This window comes from Trachinotus anak, unplaced genomic scaffold (genome assembly GCF_046630095.1).
Source record: "Trachinotus anak isolate AG129_WGS33_773 ecotype Australia unplaced genomic scaffold, CSIRO_AGI_Tana_v1 ptg000024l, whole genome shotgun sequence".
Classification (NCBI taxonomy): domain Eukaryota; kingdom Metazoa; phylum Chordata; class Actinopteri; order Carangiformes; family Carangidae; genus Trachinotus; species Trachinotus anak.
The window spans coordinates 6,830,232-6,846,841 of NW_027273875.1; the positions used below are offsets into that span (position 1 = coordinate 6,830,232).

General features: G+C 40.7%; 1 protein-coding gene across 5 annotated transcripts in view; it reads left to right on the plus strand.

Moving 5' to 3' along the window:
- LOC139607769 (disks large homolog 4) overlaps nucleotides 1-14,693 on the plus strand; it is a 64,575-nt gene extending 49,882 nt beyond the window's left edge. For all 5 annotated transcript variants that reach the window (XM_071460959.1, XM_071460958.1, XM_071460955.1 and 2 more), the window contains 19 exons: nucleotides 1,387-1,440; nucleotides 2,344-2,394; nucleotides 2,621-2,745; nucleotides 4,258-4,427; nucleotides 4,593-4,729; nucleotides 5,492-5,636; nucleotides 6,116-6,251; nucleotides 6,424-6,580; nucleotides 6,697-6,799; nucleotides 7,421-7,535; nucleotides 10,036-10,212; nucleotides 10,524-10,566; nucleotides 10,649-10,679; nucleotides 11,245-11,292; nucleotides 11,400-11,501; nucleotides 11,686-11,858; nucleotides 12,183-12,295; nucleotides 12,409-12,500; nucleotides 13,391-14,693. In XM_071460959.1, the coding sequence (XP_071317060.1) occupies nucleotides 1,387-1,440; nucleotides 2,344-2,394; nucleotides 2,621-2,745; nucleotides 4,258-4,427; nucleotides 4,593-4,729; nucleotides 5,492-5,636; nucleotides 6,116-6,251; nucleotides 6,424-6,580; nucleotides 6,697-6,799; nucleotides 7,421-7,535; nucleotides 10,036-10,212; nucleotides 10,524-10,566; nucleotides 10,649-10,679; nucleotides 11,245-11,292; nucleotides 11,400-11,501; nucleotides 11,686-11,858; nucleotides 12,183-12,295; nucleotides 12,409-12,500; nucleotides 13,391-13,497 (2,079 nt within the window). In that variant the 3' untranslated portion in view covers nucleotides 13,498-14,693. The remainder of the gene's footprint in view (nucleotides 1-1,386; nucleotides 1,441-2,343; nucleotides 2,395-2,620; nucleotides 2,746-4,257; nucleotides 4,428-4,592; nucleotides 4,730-5,491; nucleotides 5,637-6,115; nucleotides 6,252-6,423; nucleotides 6,581-6,696; nucleotides 6,800-7,420; nucleotides 7,536-10,035; nucleotides 10,213-10,523; nucleotides 10,567-10,648; nucleotides 10,680-11,244; nucleotides 11,293-11,399; nucleotides 11,502-11,685; nucleotides 11,859-12,182; nucleotides 12,296-12,408; nucleotides 12,501-13,390) is intronic.
- The last annotated feature ends 1,917 nt before the right edge of the window (nucleotides 14,694-16,610 follow it).

Sequence of the window (16,610 nt, forward strand, 5' to 3'; positions counted from 1 at the left end):
ACTGCATTAGTTTGTACCTGATAAAGATGCAACTGAGTGCACAGAATCCAGTTCTGGAGTTTTCAAAAAGATACAAATCACTTTAATAATGTATGCAAAACAAAGTGAGCATCTCTTCGAGTTCCCATGACAACTTACTCTCTCTCAGAAAGACAGACAGACTGAGTGAAAAAATAACTTCCCATTGCTTCACATAAAGATCACTGGGTGAGAATGTGAAAATGTTTTTCTTAAAAACTGTGAAACAGTGTTCAGTTAGGTTGTGTAGTTGTTTGTGTGTGTCAGAGCTGTCAGGTCTGTGAAGGTCAGCTGATTTTTTTGCTGCCGCTTGCTGTTCTGTAAGCGCTTTAGATGCACACCATCTTTCCCATGCTAATCAGCATGGTACATAACAATGACATTTACAATAAATACAGAAGCTTAGATAAAGAGTCAGGCTGTTCTCCAAAGAGTTCTGCACATGATGATGTAATTACATCTTTCACCATCAGATACTTCGATGATGACAGTAAATCCTGTAAGGAAACAGGAAGAATGAAAGCTACAGGATTAAAAGAAGAGGAATAAGGACAGTATGTAGAGGTGAACTGTCACACTTCAGATGAGCTGACAGAGAAAAGTTCCAGCGGGCAAACCCAAACCACATAAATACCAAAAATCCTCTCCTCTCACTGACTTGCTGTCTTTTTGAGTCTTTTCCTTTATCACTTTGTTCCTAATGAATAACATGCTGAAATGTTGAGAATCAGTGTGGCTTTACACTTTACACAGACAGTAATGGATGCAGTATGGTTCTGGACAAAGTTTTGATGAGAATAAGTGACCATCGAGCCAGCCGACATTGAGAATAATCTGACTAACTGTGCTGTCTGTCAGTGCCTTGTGACTAAGTTACTGTTTCTTCATCATTCTCCATGTGTGCTGGGAGATTGCCACCATGTGCTGTCAGCACGGCTGCACATGAATCACTGAGAGGTTTGTTTTGAAAGGACTGGTGGGCGGGAGGCGGATGTCCATGTCCACAGTATCCACTTGATAGCCATTTACAGCATCAGTAATACAAGCCATGCTGTAATTCAACCAGTAGCTAAGACAAACCCAAGACCGAGAGTTTGGAAAAAACACGGGAGCTAGCATGAATTATTTCTGTGTCCATCATAGGTGGATAGTAACAAATGGCTTTTGAGCAGTGCTCTCCATCCTTCAGCAGAGTGACAGCCATAGCAGAGTGAGAATAGTGTTATCACAGCTAAAAGCTAAAATGGCTATCAGTCTTGGCTGTGACTGTAGGTTTCAGGGATATACTGAGAGCTCATCCAGGAGCTGTGTCATCTTTGAGTTTCTGGCATTATTTCTTAATAATGTTTCTTCTCTCTCTCCCTCCAGGGAAATACTCCTCCAGTGGTGGTGAACACTGACACGCTCGATGGCTCCCCATATGTAAGGATTATGTTTAATCTTCCCTTTACTGTATTATTATGTTAGGCTCAACCACATGACTAACTTAACCGCCTTCATATTCAGTCTTTATTATCAGTAATTCCATTCATTTCCCAGCATCCAGGTAGGTTTTGCTCATTGTTTTAATCTGAATGATAACAGTAATTAATTTTATTCCTTTTTAATTAAAATGAGGTTTCTCTGTTTGATACACATTTGACAGAACAGAAACATCACTTCATTTGATTCAAAGTTCTTTAATGAAGCTATTTCTAAAAATGAAAGTAGTGAGCACATTATCATGAGTTGTAAGGAATTAGAGAATGAGGCTTCTCAGAGAAAAGCCTGCCACCACAGACCAGTATTCCTGCACCACTACAGCACTAAGAAAAGTTGTTTTCTAGGTCAAACACCAAAACAGTGAAGTCAGAAGTAAATTCACTCTTCTTCAGGGACTTGCTTAATTGCTGGGGTAAAGCTGATGTGTAGCTAGGTTGTTCAGCCGGAAGGTGAATTAGACTGAAAGAATAGTGCTGCTGCTTTCCACACATACGGTATGTCAAAAAGGAGCAAAGTGATTTGGATAAAACTTAGTGGACAGAACATCTGGTCAAGGGATGCTATAATTAGATTTTGATGATGATGCTGCTGTGTTCAGGAGCTGATGGGAAAATCCCCCATCCAGGACTTCCGAGTCAGTTAATGAATAGCAACAAATGAAGCCCACAGGGCAACTGCTGAACCAACATAAGCTGACTTTAGGATTTAGAGTCTTAGTTTTGCTCATACTGTACTTCATTTGCACAACAGTTAAACTTCAATCATACTATAAATAAGTGTAAATCTAAAATTAGATCTAAATTTCTCTTGTTGACGCTATGAACTAATTTTCCTTTCTGACAGGTGAATGGGACAGAAGGGGAAATCGAATATGAAGAGATCACACTGGAGAGAGTGAGTCTGAGAAAATGATCTTTTAAACTTGACCTTAGACATATTTACAGCATTATGTATAACCCATCTGCAGAGCTACCACAGTGACTATTAGTGGCTACAGTCTTGATAGAGGCGAGGAAACATGATAGATCTATGCATGCACATCTATGCATGACTGTTCCTGTTAAATGCCCTGATGCGATTAAAAATCATTGTATGTGTTTGCTTGTACTTGCTACTGCAGGGTAACTCAGGCCTGGGCTTCAGCATTGCGGGGGGAACAGACAACCCCCATGTGGGCGACGACCCAAGCATCTTCATCACCAAAATCATACCTGGAGGAGCCGCAGCTCAGGATGGACGGCTGAGGTAAAACTATACAGACTGTGTTATGTAAGAAATATGATATCCAGCAGGCAGAAGCCCATGGGTAGACCAGGTTTAGCAAACTCGGGTTTCAGATGAGTGAAATGCTGCTCTGCTGCGCCCATCCCCCCTCCCTTTTCTCCCCAACTTTCTGCACATTTGCTTTTCACTGAATCAACTGATGAAGACAACCAGTCACTTTTATACCAGAAAAAATGTGGGTAGATCCTCACCTCTTATATTGTACCACAGTACAGTACTGACTGTCACCATAGCTACATTAAAGAGGACCTGCCTGTTCACTTCAAGATCTCAATGCCTCAAGCAAACTAATATTTTCTACTACTGTTATGTGTCTTTCAACATCATCAACATGATAGATGATCTTAAAAAGCGATTTAGTGTAAAAGTAGTGTTCTTACCAAATAAACTGTGGCAAATGACTCATTCTAAAAAGGAGCCCATTACAAGAATACATAGCAGTATCACATTTGTTGTCCCACTTTTATCAGAGGATGTAGTGCAGAGTTGGCCCTTCTGAATAAAAAAGTGCATTTTATCAGCTGTTTTCCCGATTACACTGCAATAAAGAAGACATGTACAGAGGCATCCTCCTCTTTCCAGCTGACCTATAAACGTCCATCTGGACTGACTTCAGTGTTTCAAAACAGGCCTGGAGAAAAAGCTTATATTTGCCTGAATGCAGATTTTTTTTTCCTCGACTGTTCCTGCTTGCTTTGAACAACAAATCTCAAATATCATGGGGAAAATACTATCAACCTCATGTTGCGTTCAGATGTTTCCTACACATTGAATAACTTCAGTGCCCACTTTGATTTATTCAAAATCAGACCCCTGTGAGGTTTAGAAAGCATAGTTTTATAATATTGCCTCACAAACAATATGAAGTGTAGACAGTGTAAAATCCTTTGGACGAAGATGTCAGCAGCCATTAGCTCCCTTTGGAGTTGGCGTCAGTGATTTATGTCAGTGGTTAAACCTCTTGCAGGCCTCAAGAATTGTTTCAGTGTTACACATTTTTTCACCATATAATTTGCATGGCCGTAAAATCAATTTTAAACACATGAATGAAATAGTGATAAGTGGAGATTTTAGGCCCTTGGAGCAACAATGTGTACTTCTGAAAATAGGCATTACATCAAAATCTTGCTTGAAAATCAGCTTCTCTTCTGCAGAGTCTGTCATTTACACTTCACGTATCAACTCCTCATAATTTTCAAGAACGGTTAACACAAAGAGAGCTATAATGCTCAACAACAGCATCAACAGTACAAGGGTTTGTACCCTGTTTAAAATCGGATACTGAGGACAGGGGGGAAAGGCCAGATGTCTGTGGTGAAACTGGATCCCCAACACAGCATTAGTTGGAGACTGACTGCTCCTGACCTCGTCTGCTGAAGGATTAGACGATTTCTTCACCAAAACAAAAACTCAAGCCGTATTTTTACTCTCCCTCCCACTGTCTCTCTGTGTATTGCTCTCTCCATTTCTTAGTGTGAACGACTGCATCTTATTTGTGAATGATGTTGATGTGAGGGAGGTGACACACAGCCAAGCTGTGGAGGCTCTTAAGGAGGCAGGTGCTATCGTCCGCCTCTACGTTCTCCGCAGAAAACCAGCAGCTGAAAAAGTCACTGAAATCAAACTCATCAAAGGGCCTAAAGGTATGTGGAAGTGTGGACTGGTGTACAGCATTGACGCTTTTGTGTGGGCTTAAGGATGCTTTATACTCGACTAAGCTGTGCCCTCTGGATTTAGCAAATCTGTTCTGTGTTAACCCATCGCTCCTTTGCTCTCTCCCTGCCTCTCTCTTCGCTTCCTTTTCTCAGGATTGGGTTTCAGCATTGCTGGAGGGGTGGGAAACCAGCACATACCAGGAGATAACAGTATCTACGTCACCAAGATCATTGAAGGCGGAGCGGCTCATAAAGATGGGCGTCTGCAGATTGGGGACAAGATCTTAATGGTCAGTCACTCATATGTAATCACTACTAGCATGCAGAGATATATGCCCACACACATATTCATACTAATAGGTTGAGACTCTCAGCTTTTATGCACAAGGCAACATATTCACACACAAACACACTCACACATTTGTGTATATTAGCAGCATTGAAATATCAAGAGCCAGGATAAATTATAGCTGTTATGTTCATGGCCTGCATATGTGAATAGATGTGTAGGATGAAATGACTGTTTAACGGTGGCGCTGCTACAACGAGACACAAGCAGCATCGCTGCCATCTGCTGGAGAACAGGGAGGCTAACAGCAGCTGATGGCAAGCTCAACACCAGCAACTTCAAAATGGTGCTTGGTTTTTACTAAATGGTGTCTGAGCTCATGCTTTACCTCTAAATGGGGTATGGCAATATGCTTCTGCTCATTATCAATCTGTTCAAAAATACAATTACAATCAATGACTTAATTGTTTTTTGAGCAGTAATGCTCATTTTTGTAACCTTAACACACAGCACTGGTTCAGGGTATTGTATATTAATTTTAGAGAGCTCCAACCCAGAGGGATTCTGAGAGGGGAGGACAACAGTGGTACATACATAACATAATTTAATTTTTTAGATTAACTTATCTTTACAGCAAAACCACCAGCTTGATATTTACAGCAGATGTAGCAGATGATTACAGTAATAAATAGTGTTGACTGGTGATTTGGACTGTGATACCGGTGATCCTGACTGTGTTTCCCTACTTGTCATGAATGATCAGGTGAACACGGTGTGTCTGGAGGATGTGATGCATGAGGATGCGGTGGGGGCTCTGAAGAACACAGCCGAGGTGGTGTACCTCAGGGTGGCCAAGCCCAACAACCTGTTCCTGACCAACTCCTACAACCCTCCAGACCTCACCAGCAGTAAGCCCCTCTCCTGGGTTATATGGCTAGCTAAAGTCTGACCCGAAAACTCTGTGCCTTTGAATAGATGTATATTTCCAGGAGTACACAAGCTCAAAAAATGTGAGATTTTTCTTTAGATTTGAACTAGTAGTCAAATATAGAGAGGAGGGCATAACTTGTTATTTTTAAATCACTAGAGATGACTGTGGGACTTCTGGGAAAATGAAAAGCTGAGGCATACAGGTTTAGGGGTGTGTTTTTTTCCCCAAGGGAAACATTTCTCTTGACTGGAATCTGCCTCTTGATGAAAGTCTGCAATAGGCTTTCATATTTCATTTTTCATACTACACATGAAGAAAATATCACATTACACAAATGCATTTAGTTGGTCGAAAAGTGTGAGCTGCTATTTCAGCTGAGGTTGCATATCTGTGTACAGAACCCACTTGCTGTATTATACCTCTTTTGTTTTTGTGTGTGTGTGTGTATTTTCCCAGCATATTCCCATATGGATACTGAGCTCAGCCACCCCAACTATCTTGGGTCAGACTACCCACAAGCCCTAACTCCCACCTCACCTAGTCGGTTTTCTCCTGTTCTGCATGGCATGATGGGAGATGATGACATCCCCAGGTGAGCAATGATCCTTTGGCTATACATTCTCACACACTGATTTATTAATACTAGTGTCAGTCCAAGTAGGATTAGCAGTATTAGTGTTATTGTTTTGTTTGAGTTTGCATTGTGCAAAGTATTATTGATAACATGACTGTCTACTTTCCTCTCTCTGCCATCTGTTTTTAAGGGAGCCTCGCAGAGTTTTGATCCACCGAGGCTCCACGGGTCTGGGATTCAACATTGTTGGAGGAGAGGACGGAGAGGGAATCTTTATCTCCTTCATCCTGGCAGGAGGACCAGCTGACCTCAGCGGAGAGCTGCACAAGGGCGATCAGATCCTCAGCGTAAAGACACTTTTTCCTCATAAAGTTTTCATGCACACATTAATGCATCCAACAATGGCACTAAGTGATTTTTTTCAGTTGTAGCTGTTAACAGTCATACTGTGTGTGTGCATCAGGTGAACGGCGTGGACCTGCGTATGGCCACACACGAACAGGCTGCTGCAGCACTGAAGAACGCTGGCCAGACAGTGACTATCATCGCTCAGTACCGACCTGATGGTACAGCCACAACTGCCTACACACCTTCATGCAAAGACTCTCGCATGCATACAGATTTTCAAGTTATTTAGTCTAGTAATGACTCTTACCATTATCTTTTTGAATTAGCAACAAAATAATGTCAAATCAGATCCCAAATCTACTTGTTTCAATATTTTTTTTTTACTGAGGTTTCAGTTGAAGAGTCATCCAGTGGAGTGATGTGCCTGGCTTTTCTTTGTTACCTCTGTCTGTCTGCTTGTTTGTTTGTTAGTAGAATATCTCAACAGATTGCAAAAACATTAGGTGGAAATGTAGGCAATGGGTAAATAAGTAAGTAATGAGTTAGGATTTTAAATTCTATTGGAAACAAAATTAAGTCTATTATCAGTTACATTTATTCTGCATGGCTTGGCAGCTGACTTTGTTTTTAGGGCCATAACACTCCCTTGTGTTACATAAAATGACAGTAAACTACATAAAATGATTCAAATTATGCAGATTTTAAATTTGACCACTGGTATCGGTATGCTTAAGTTGAGGCATTGGAATTAGTATCAAGAGAGAAAAAGTTGAATTGATCCGTCTTTATCAGTTATGGAGCAAACTTTTCATGCGTCTGTGTGTATTTCTCTGTTTCAGAGTACAGCCGTTTTGAGGCTAAGATCCATGACTTGAGGGAACAGCTGATGAACAGCAGCATGGGCTCTGGGACCACGACGCTAAGGAGCAACCCAAAGAGAGGCTTCTACATCAGGTCTCACACTTTAAATAGCTTTGGTACAATATGACACAGGTGAAAAGTGGTTACAGGACAAGACTTTTGAGTTAATACGCCCTTTTACTTCCATATAACTAAGATCCACAGCCAGTGGGCAACAGTAATTGTGATTAGATTTCTACATTTATAGTTATGGTTATTAGTAAGAATTTAAAATCAAAGCTTGGTTTAATGTAATGTGGTTTTGATGAAGAAATGTTATTTTGATTGATTTTGTAGAGAACCAGCTTGTGAGGTAACGTTAATAATCTTGTTGCAAACACAAGAGCTGCCGAACAATCAATGCAGCAGGTTTAGGACCAGGGGACTTCTCTTTTGTAGCATTGTTGTCTTAAATTTAGTCATAATTTTAGCTAAACTAGGTCATTCACTAAAGACTGTTATGGTGTAAGGTGTCGTTTTTAAATCTGTAAACTAAATGCAAAACCTCTCTACAGCTGGAATGCTGAGTTCTGAAAGTGATATTATGATTCAGTCATTGGAGGGAATTTGATTTATAGGGAAATGTATTTACTGTACAGACAGAATAACCTTGCACTAGCAGATTGTTAAAGAAATGGCATGTGCTTCTGTCGAAGCTTCATGACAGGCTGGTTTCAACTTTATCTCAAGAAATAGCATTTATCTGCACTGCAGACAAGTTGCACTTGTCGGAGAGGCTCCTAAATTATGCGGGTTGAAGCCAGAACAGACACAGAATGACGAACACACAGCACTATATGAACAAGAAATCACAAAACACTACACCACCTAGCAGAGCAGTTCATTCCCCCTTAAAGGCCAGTAAGTATATTTGTATATTTGGCCTTTTTTTAAAAAATAGTTTTAGTTTTTAAATAAGGGCAGGATTCATGTCTTAGCTTATGACGGTTTCATTCATGGCTTAATACCTTTAAGATAGGGATTTTCTGAAATGTCCATCAAGAAAACTAATGCAGCATTCACTCATGAATCACATTTTCCTTCTTAACAAGCTTAAGTTAGGGCAAGCACTGCTTCAACCCCAAGACAGGACTGGATTAAGATAATGTTATCACCAAATGTGTTTATCAATACATACTGTATACCAAGGTAAGCATATATTGGAGGTAAACTGCTACCTTACACAATCCAACATAGACTTGAACACACCATATACCACAGTGTCATTCATGTGGCTTTACATGTGTTTAGTACATTAAAGACATTTACTGTCCACACATAATTTAGTGAAAATACTAATAAATCACCACTGCCATACTGTGTTTACTGTGAAATACACTATAGATTTTAATATTCACTGTACATAATCATATACTGAAACACTGACTTTCAGAACATCAGTAATTAAAAACATCGCTGAGAACAAAAAATTATACTTAAGTTACATCAGACAATTTTTGCCAAATTAGTGAAAAGACAGCTGCAGGGACCACCACTCCATCACAGCATCTATTGTCAAAGAGAAATCACAACCAACCAACCAGCGACTCAACACAATGATGATGGGACGGTACAAAGACAAGCTTATGAGAGGACTGCCATCGAAAGTCAATAAAAAATTATGTTCATAATCATCCGCACAATCTGTGAAGCCTGTTGGAACAAAAAAATCCTGCTAGTAGCTGATCTGCTACTGCTTCCTCCTTGGCTTCTTCCAGGTCCGTCTCATATATGTCCAGAATTGCCCAGAAAAGCTCTAGTTTCATTGTTGTTCACAGTGCCTGTTGTTACCTGTTGGATTAATATAATGTACATTAACATTATGGTTACCTTCCTTATGGTTCCCTTCTTTTCATTTACCTGGTGTTATCCTGGGCCTATCAAGGCTGTCGGACATTTACGGTGACAAAAAACAGTTTGCTTAACAGATAAAGGCTTGAAATACAAGCAACCAAATGGCAAATTAACTTTACAGCAGCAGTTAAACAGAATTCACGCCAATGCCATGGTTGTGTCAAGTGACAAAAACAACTTAAGCTAATTAAGAGTCGCAAACTCAAAACCCGTAATTCCAAGATGGCGCCGATTTTCTTCCTCGATCAGCTGTTGAAGTCCTGCGTTGAAAGCACTGTAACAACGACTTTCTCTGATCTTTCCGAAAAGCTTTAACATGTTTCTGTGGGTTTCTCTTCACACTGTCAGCTAAATTTTACCAAGGCGACTGAACTGTGTAGCAAAGTTTTATTCCTCTGTTTTGCCTTTTTGATCATTTTATTGAATTGTGAATTCCATGCAATGTTACAGCAGTTTGTGCTTATCAATGAATACACAGGATGTTTCAACTAGTGCAACAAAATCACTAATTGAATTTGGATATTTCTTAGAAAGCCATCACAATGTAATGTGATCTTTTCAAACTGTGGGGCAATGTAGTTACTTAAAATGTAAAATACAAGAAGACCGTTCATAATATTGGTGTTCAAAAGGTTAAATAGAATAGAAAAGCTTTTTTTTTTTTAATTAAGTGACTGATTCACATTCTTTCATCACTCAGGGCTCTTTTTGACTATGACAAGACTGCGGACTGTGGCTTCCTCAGTCAAGCACTGGGCTTCAGGTTTGGAGATGTGCTGCATGTGTTGGACTGTGGAGATGAGGAGTGGTGGCAAGCCCGTAAAGTCAGCCCCCAGAATGAGGTTGAGGAGGTCGGCTTCATCCCCAGCAAGCACAGGTCAGACACATGTCTCACTGTGAGTGGGTGTGGGACGGGCGACTGATCTTTTATGATGTTTCAGCAGTTTGATTAAACTCGCCGTGTGATTACAACTACTCATATCGGAGGGATTAGATTACATACTGAACTATCTGTGATTTATGGAAGTTGATTAGAAGTTGGTTGATCATTTTTAGTTTGTTGACAACAAATAACACAAATCAGTGTGTAAGAGCCATTGGAGCCATGAAGACCACCTCCACCTCTTTCCTTTTCTCTCCTCTGTTTCCAAAACTTAACATTTAAATTTTTCATCCTCCTTCCTACAGGGTGGAAAGAAAAGAGTGGTCTCGTGTTAACACCAAAGAGAGGGTGAGTTAATTCACCAACGCTGTTTGAAAGAGGCTGGTTTTCTTAGACTGTGTGTAAATCTCTGCTCTTGTTTCTTTTGTAGGACCATGGTCGAGACACCTTGAGCACTCAAGGTAATTAGTGATGAAGCATAAATATAAGTATATTGTTACTGATTTTTTAGCAGATTACAGTTAATGCTATTGAAGTGGGCACAATCTTACTGTTTTATTTACATACACTTGATGTGCATGTTTACATTCAGCAGGATTGGGTTTTGTGTATCCGTTATAAGATTAGTATCTCACTGGAAGGTGCAAGTAGCAGATGTGTTATCAATAACTGCGTCTCAGAGCAGTCTTTTCCCTACCTTTACCCTACTCTTTGGCATTGCTGTCATCTTTAAATGCCTCACCATCTATTTGTGGACATTAGCCAGACTGCCAAATATAAACCTAAGCAGTCTTCACATTTTCCTCCAGGCTGTAATCCAAAGCACTCTTCACCTCCAACACAGTCACGTCTTTGCTGCTTTTGACATCTGATGCATTAGCTCCTGCATTTGAAAATACATCACGTTCGTTACACAGAAGTACAGGCACCCACACACCCACTAACGCATGCAGAATCATAAACCTAAATGTCATTTTATCAAGGTAAAAATAAATTTGGCTGAATGCTTTTGTGTTCTGTCTCCAGGGAGAGATAAACCATCACACAGTTATGAGACAGTTACCCAAGTGGAAGGTAAGGTCAAAGAAGAAAGTCCATTTTTAAGCCTTTTATATAAAATTGCACTTCTGTTTTGAGTTCCCTTTTCTGAATGCTCCTATTCTCTTTTTCCTCATGCTAAGTTCATTATGCGAGGCCCATCATCATTCTGGGTCCTGTGAAGGACAGGATAAATGATGACCTGTTGTCTGAGTTCCCTGATAAGTTTGGCTCTTGTGTACCACGTAAGTAATTATGCTGTCAGTCACAGAAACTCCCTGGCGATAATTTGACGTCGGTGCTGCCACCTGCAGTCATTTTAGAGTGACGTCTGCATAGTGCACCACCTCTTAGAGAATTCATTGCTGAAATTTTGAGATTTTAAGAATGTTTTTGATTGATTTTATTGTTTTGTTCTTTGCCTGATAGACACTACGCGGCCCAAGAGGGAATATGAGGTGGATGGACGGGACTATCACTTTGTGTCGTCACGGGAACAGATGGAGAAGGACATCCAGAGCCATCGGTTCATCGAGGCGGGCCAGTACAACAGTCACCTGTACGGCACCAGTGTCCAGAGTGTCCGGGAGGTGGCTGAGCAGGTGTGCAGCAACATCTTGTTCTGTGAAATAAAAATAAGCAATGATGAAATTTCCTGTTTTTAAAATCCTTGGTTGCAATTGATTTTAATATAATATAATATAATAGAATATAATAGAATATAATAGAATATAATAAACAATACTTTCTAGAGTAGCTATAAGGTTGGGCACAGGAATGTTATTTTAAAAAACATTGAATTTACTGGTGATCAAAAATAATATTAATTTCAATTGTTCAAAATGTTTTTTACAAGCAATGCTCCATTAATAATCCATTGAGTAATAAGCCACAACCTCTCCTCCCTCACATGTGTGCACGAGCAGCAGGGGAAACACTGCATCCTGGATGTATCAGCCAACGCTGTGCGCAGACTACAAGCAGCTCAGCTTCATCCTATCGCCATCTTTGTGCGGCCCAAGTCACTGGAGAATGTCCTGTATGTAAATGCAAAAGCTCTTAATGCCTTTTGAAATATATGGTTGACAGAAACTGAATATTTTGCACATCATGAACATATGTGTTACAATAGACTGTACATGATGTTAACAGAGAGATCAACACTCGCCTGACAGAGGAGCAGGCCAGGAAAGGAATGGACCGAGCCCTCAAACTAGAACAAGACTTCCTGGAGTGTTTCTCAGGTGAGCGCACACAGAAAATGATGTGTACTATTACTGTCTGCACACACTGTACACTACATACCAATGAATTTGGTTTTGGAATATGGCAGCACCAGATAGTAAACATGTTTGCACTCCACTGTATGCTTACTCATAATCCACCTGTTGGAAGTGGTGATCATTAAAATCCTTCATCATATGACGACAAGATTTTATAAACAACAGGTTGTCCATGTTTTCAGTTTAGTGCTGGTGCTCCTGTACACACTTCAGAGGGTGAGAATATATGCGTTTCACTTGGACTTTTTTTTTTTTAATTTTTACTGTTTAATGCCAGCTACAAAATATGCCTCCCCCACAAAGATGAACTTCACATTTCCAAGTTCCTGGTTTTGCTGAATGAGTTATAAGAAACTGAATGCTTTCTTGGAGGACTCAGGGATTTTTAACATTTAAGAGACACATTCAGGGCAAATCACAGCAGTTGACAGAATATGAATGTTAGGTTTCCTGACAAGTCCACTGCTGTCTACAATTTATAACAAATCATGTACAGCTGTCATATGTGACTTTCTATCAACTGCTGAAAGAATATGTGTGAGGCTGAATAAATATGTGGGAAACTTTGTAGACATACATACATAATGTGAATGTGCCTTTTGTTTAACATGCTGATGTGCACAGATTAACAAACTGTACTCAGGATGTATATTGATTGATTATTCCTTACAAATATCTTGTAAACACTTCTGATAACAATCCATCTTTTTCTGCCCCCCCCCCCATGTTTCCATTTTTCCTGCTTCCTGCTGTCTCTCTTCTCTCTTTGCTTTGCCACTGCCTGTGCCATTTCTTTCTCCGTCCCTGGTTGTTTTCTCTCCTCTCCTCTTGCATCCTGCGTCCCGCTGTAGCTGTCGTGGAAGGGGACAGCTTTGAAGAGGTCTATCACAAAGTAAAGACAGTGATCGAGGAGCAATCAGGGCCTTACATCTGGATCCCCACTCGGGAGAGGCTGTGATGCTGCACCCGCCCAACCGCCCCTCCCTCACAATCACCAACCGACACCACCCTTCACCCTCACAGCCAAGCCAGCCTCGCCTGCGTGTCTGTCCTCCAGCAAAGTCAGTGCTTAGGCAATCACTGAGAATGACACAGAGAGACAAATGCATACTAAGACAAACACAGAAACAGAGACAAACACAGGAAGTGACACAGCGAGACAAAGATTGATACCAAAAAAGAGACTCTGAGACAGATGTGAACACAGTAATGTGTAATTAGACTGAAAGAGAGAAAAGACTTAATCAGTATTCCACTTTAATGAGGCAGGACTGAGTATTGAAGCCCTGATCACACTTAGCATTAAAATGCATCTTGGCCACAAAGTAGACAGCTCTAAATACAGCTGTGACAGCACCCAAAACTGGGGATGTAAATGTCCTAAACACAGTTGATAGCGATGCCAAACAGCTTAGTGTGTAATGTGTGTTTTTTCTCTTTAGATGCAGTTGCAGCTTCCCAACAGATAAACAAATCAACTCGAATGTGAAGCGGAATCCAATTATAAGTGATTACTTGAGAGATTTCTGATGCATTTTGATGCCAGGTGCAAACTAGTCCACGTCATCTGGATCTAGACACAGTCTGGATGTACTGTCAGGGCTTGAAAGAGAGTAGAGGGTGACCCAGCAGGGATGGACCCCATGGTAGTATTAAGACCACATCATCCTCCCCATCCCACGGAAGTCTCACGCCCCCACCTCCACGCACCTATGTCTGAGATGGAGGTGCCCAAAAAGACACTGACCCCTCTTTTTATATCACCTCCTGGCTTTCTCTCCTCCTCCTCCTGTCAGCTCTGCCTTGTTTCAGGCAGGAAAGGGGGAAGACTGAGAACACGGGGCCCAGATCCTGCTGAGTCCCTCTTGACCAGGAGTCCTTTCATGGCAAAGAGTCTTTTTTTTTTTTTTTCTTCTTTTTTTTTGTGAATCTCTTCTTGGTTCTGGGTGTGAACTCAGAATTACACCTCAGTGGCCAAGACTGACATTTGCTCAATCACCCATGTTGAACATTGCGAGGCATTATTTAAAGGCAGTTCAAATAATTATTATGATAAAACTCATATGCTGAATTTGTGCATGCATCCTCAAAGACAATGGAGACAGGAGACAAAAACAATGGAAAAATCTGACTTTAAAAAAAAAAAAAGAAAAATATCTAATAAAAAGAAAGGCGAGTAAGTAGGGTGTGCACTCCTTCGCCACCTCCTTATCGTGGAGGAGTTTTTTTTAGCATGTCTCATGAAGGAAGAAGAGAAGAGAGACAAGGTCATGAGAGGCCAGTCCTGAAGTCCTGAGCACAGTAGATGCTCTGACACCCAGTTTAGCCTCTGCTCTCTTATATACACACACTCACGCAACAACACACAAGCACACACAAGCACACACACACACACACACACACACATGCACACGTAGAGTTGTAACCTCAGCTGTAACCTAGCACACTCCTCTACAGGGGGACTGGCTGTTCTGACCTGCTAGTCAGAATCCAGGATGAATGTTATCTCTCTAGGCACAAACAGCAGAGCTGTTAGCTTCATCGCACCACAGCCAACTCACCGTTCACTCTTCCAAAAGAATCCCTCAGCCGCAGACGTACACACCGTTTCCAGTGGCCGCAGTAAAAGCCATGGCGTATGTGTGTGTGTCTGTGTGTGCGTGCATGTGTTTGTGTCTATGTATGTATGTGTGTGTGTGTGTGTGTGTGTGTGTGTGTGTGTGTGTGTGTATGTGCGTGTGCATCTCCATGTGTGCGCTTTTGTGCACATCCATGTGTGGAAACTCCTCTGTGTGGGAGGAATAGGTCTTCTTTTATTCTCTCTCTTCCACTTTTTCTCTGCTTCTTTCTCCCTCTTGTGTCCACACAAATTAAATCTAAGTCATGTTTAACAAATAAATGGCCTATATATATAAATATAAATATAAATATATATATATATATCTTTTTTATGACAATTTCTAAAGGGACTAAGTCTGTAAAAATCAACATCTACAAACAATATTCCATTGATTTCTTTGGGTAATATTGCTGTTTGGTTGTTGAATTTACTCACGTTCCCATTTTATTGTTGTAAGACGCAGCAAAAAGAAATAACTGAACCGTTCCAGTCGATGTAAAGCAGACCTCACTCTAGAGCTTTGAACTGACAGGTTCTTGTATAAGGATTGAGACACATGTACAATGCAGCTGTGTGTGTATGTGTGACTGTGTGCGTGTGTTTGCTGCTTGTGTGTGCGGGTGACAAGAACATGTGTGTTAGAAATACAATACATAAATGATACTATATGAGAACGTCTATCCTCTATAACATCCACTGGTGGTTATAATGTATAATACATAAATGGTGTGGTGTGCATATGTGTGTGTGGCAGAGCGAGAGAGTGAGACACGCACGCGAAGGTGTAGTGCAATACCGATATGATGTTATGCAATGAAGATGGTTTTACATGTGTCTAAGATTTAAAAAAGGGTATTTATAACGTTTGCACTGACAGCATTATATGCTTCAGGTATCAGCAGGAAAAAAGATGGGGAGGCGAAAGCAAAAGGACTCCCGAGGTTTTATGAGCATGAGTTTGTATTTACTTATAATTTGTCCTGAATTATAAGAGTGATTATAAGAGTGAAGGTGGAAGTATTGATGGAAGTGACCATTCATATTTATCGTTTGATTATTTTTGCTCACTTGCTTCTCTCAGCTCATGGTGGAATGGCTGAAGCCTGTGAATGACAAGTACCAATTTCCGTTTTTGTTTATGGTTTATTATTTATTTAGAACTGTCACTAGTTCCATCTCAAGTCTGTATATTTTTGTATTTATTTTATTTTTTCCACATTGAGAGAGCTTTTGGGCCAGAAATGCTGTAAATATAATAGAGATGTTGGCGTGCCGTGTGGCTTTAGATTTAGCCGTGCACACTGCTGATCCGAATCCATCAGAGCCACAGCCCAGTTTAACTGCTCAAACACAGAAACAACATCTGCACACTGCGGGTGGGCAACACACACACACACACACACACACACACACATACACACACAAAGATATCCGCACGTCCACACATCCAT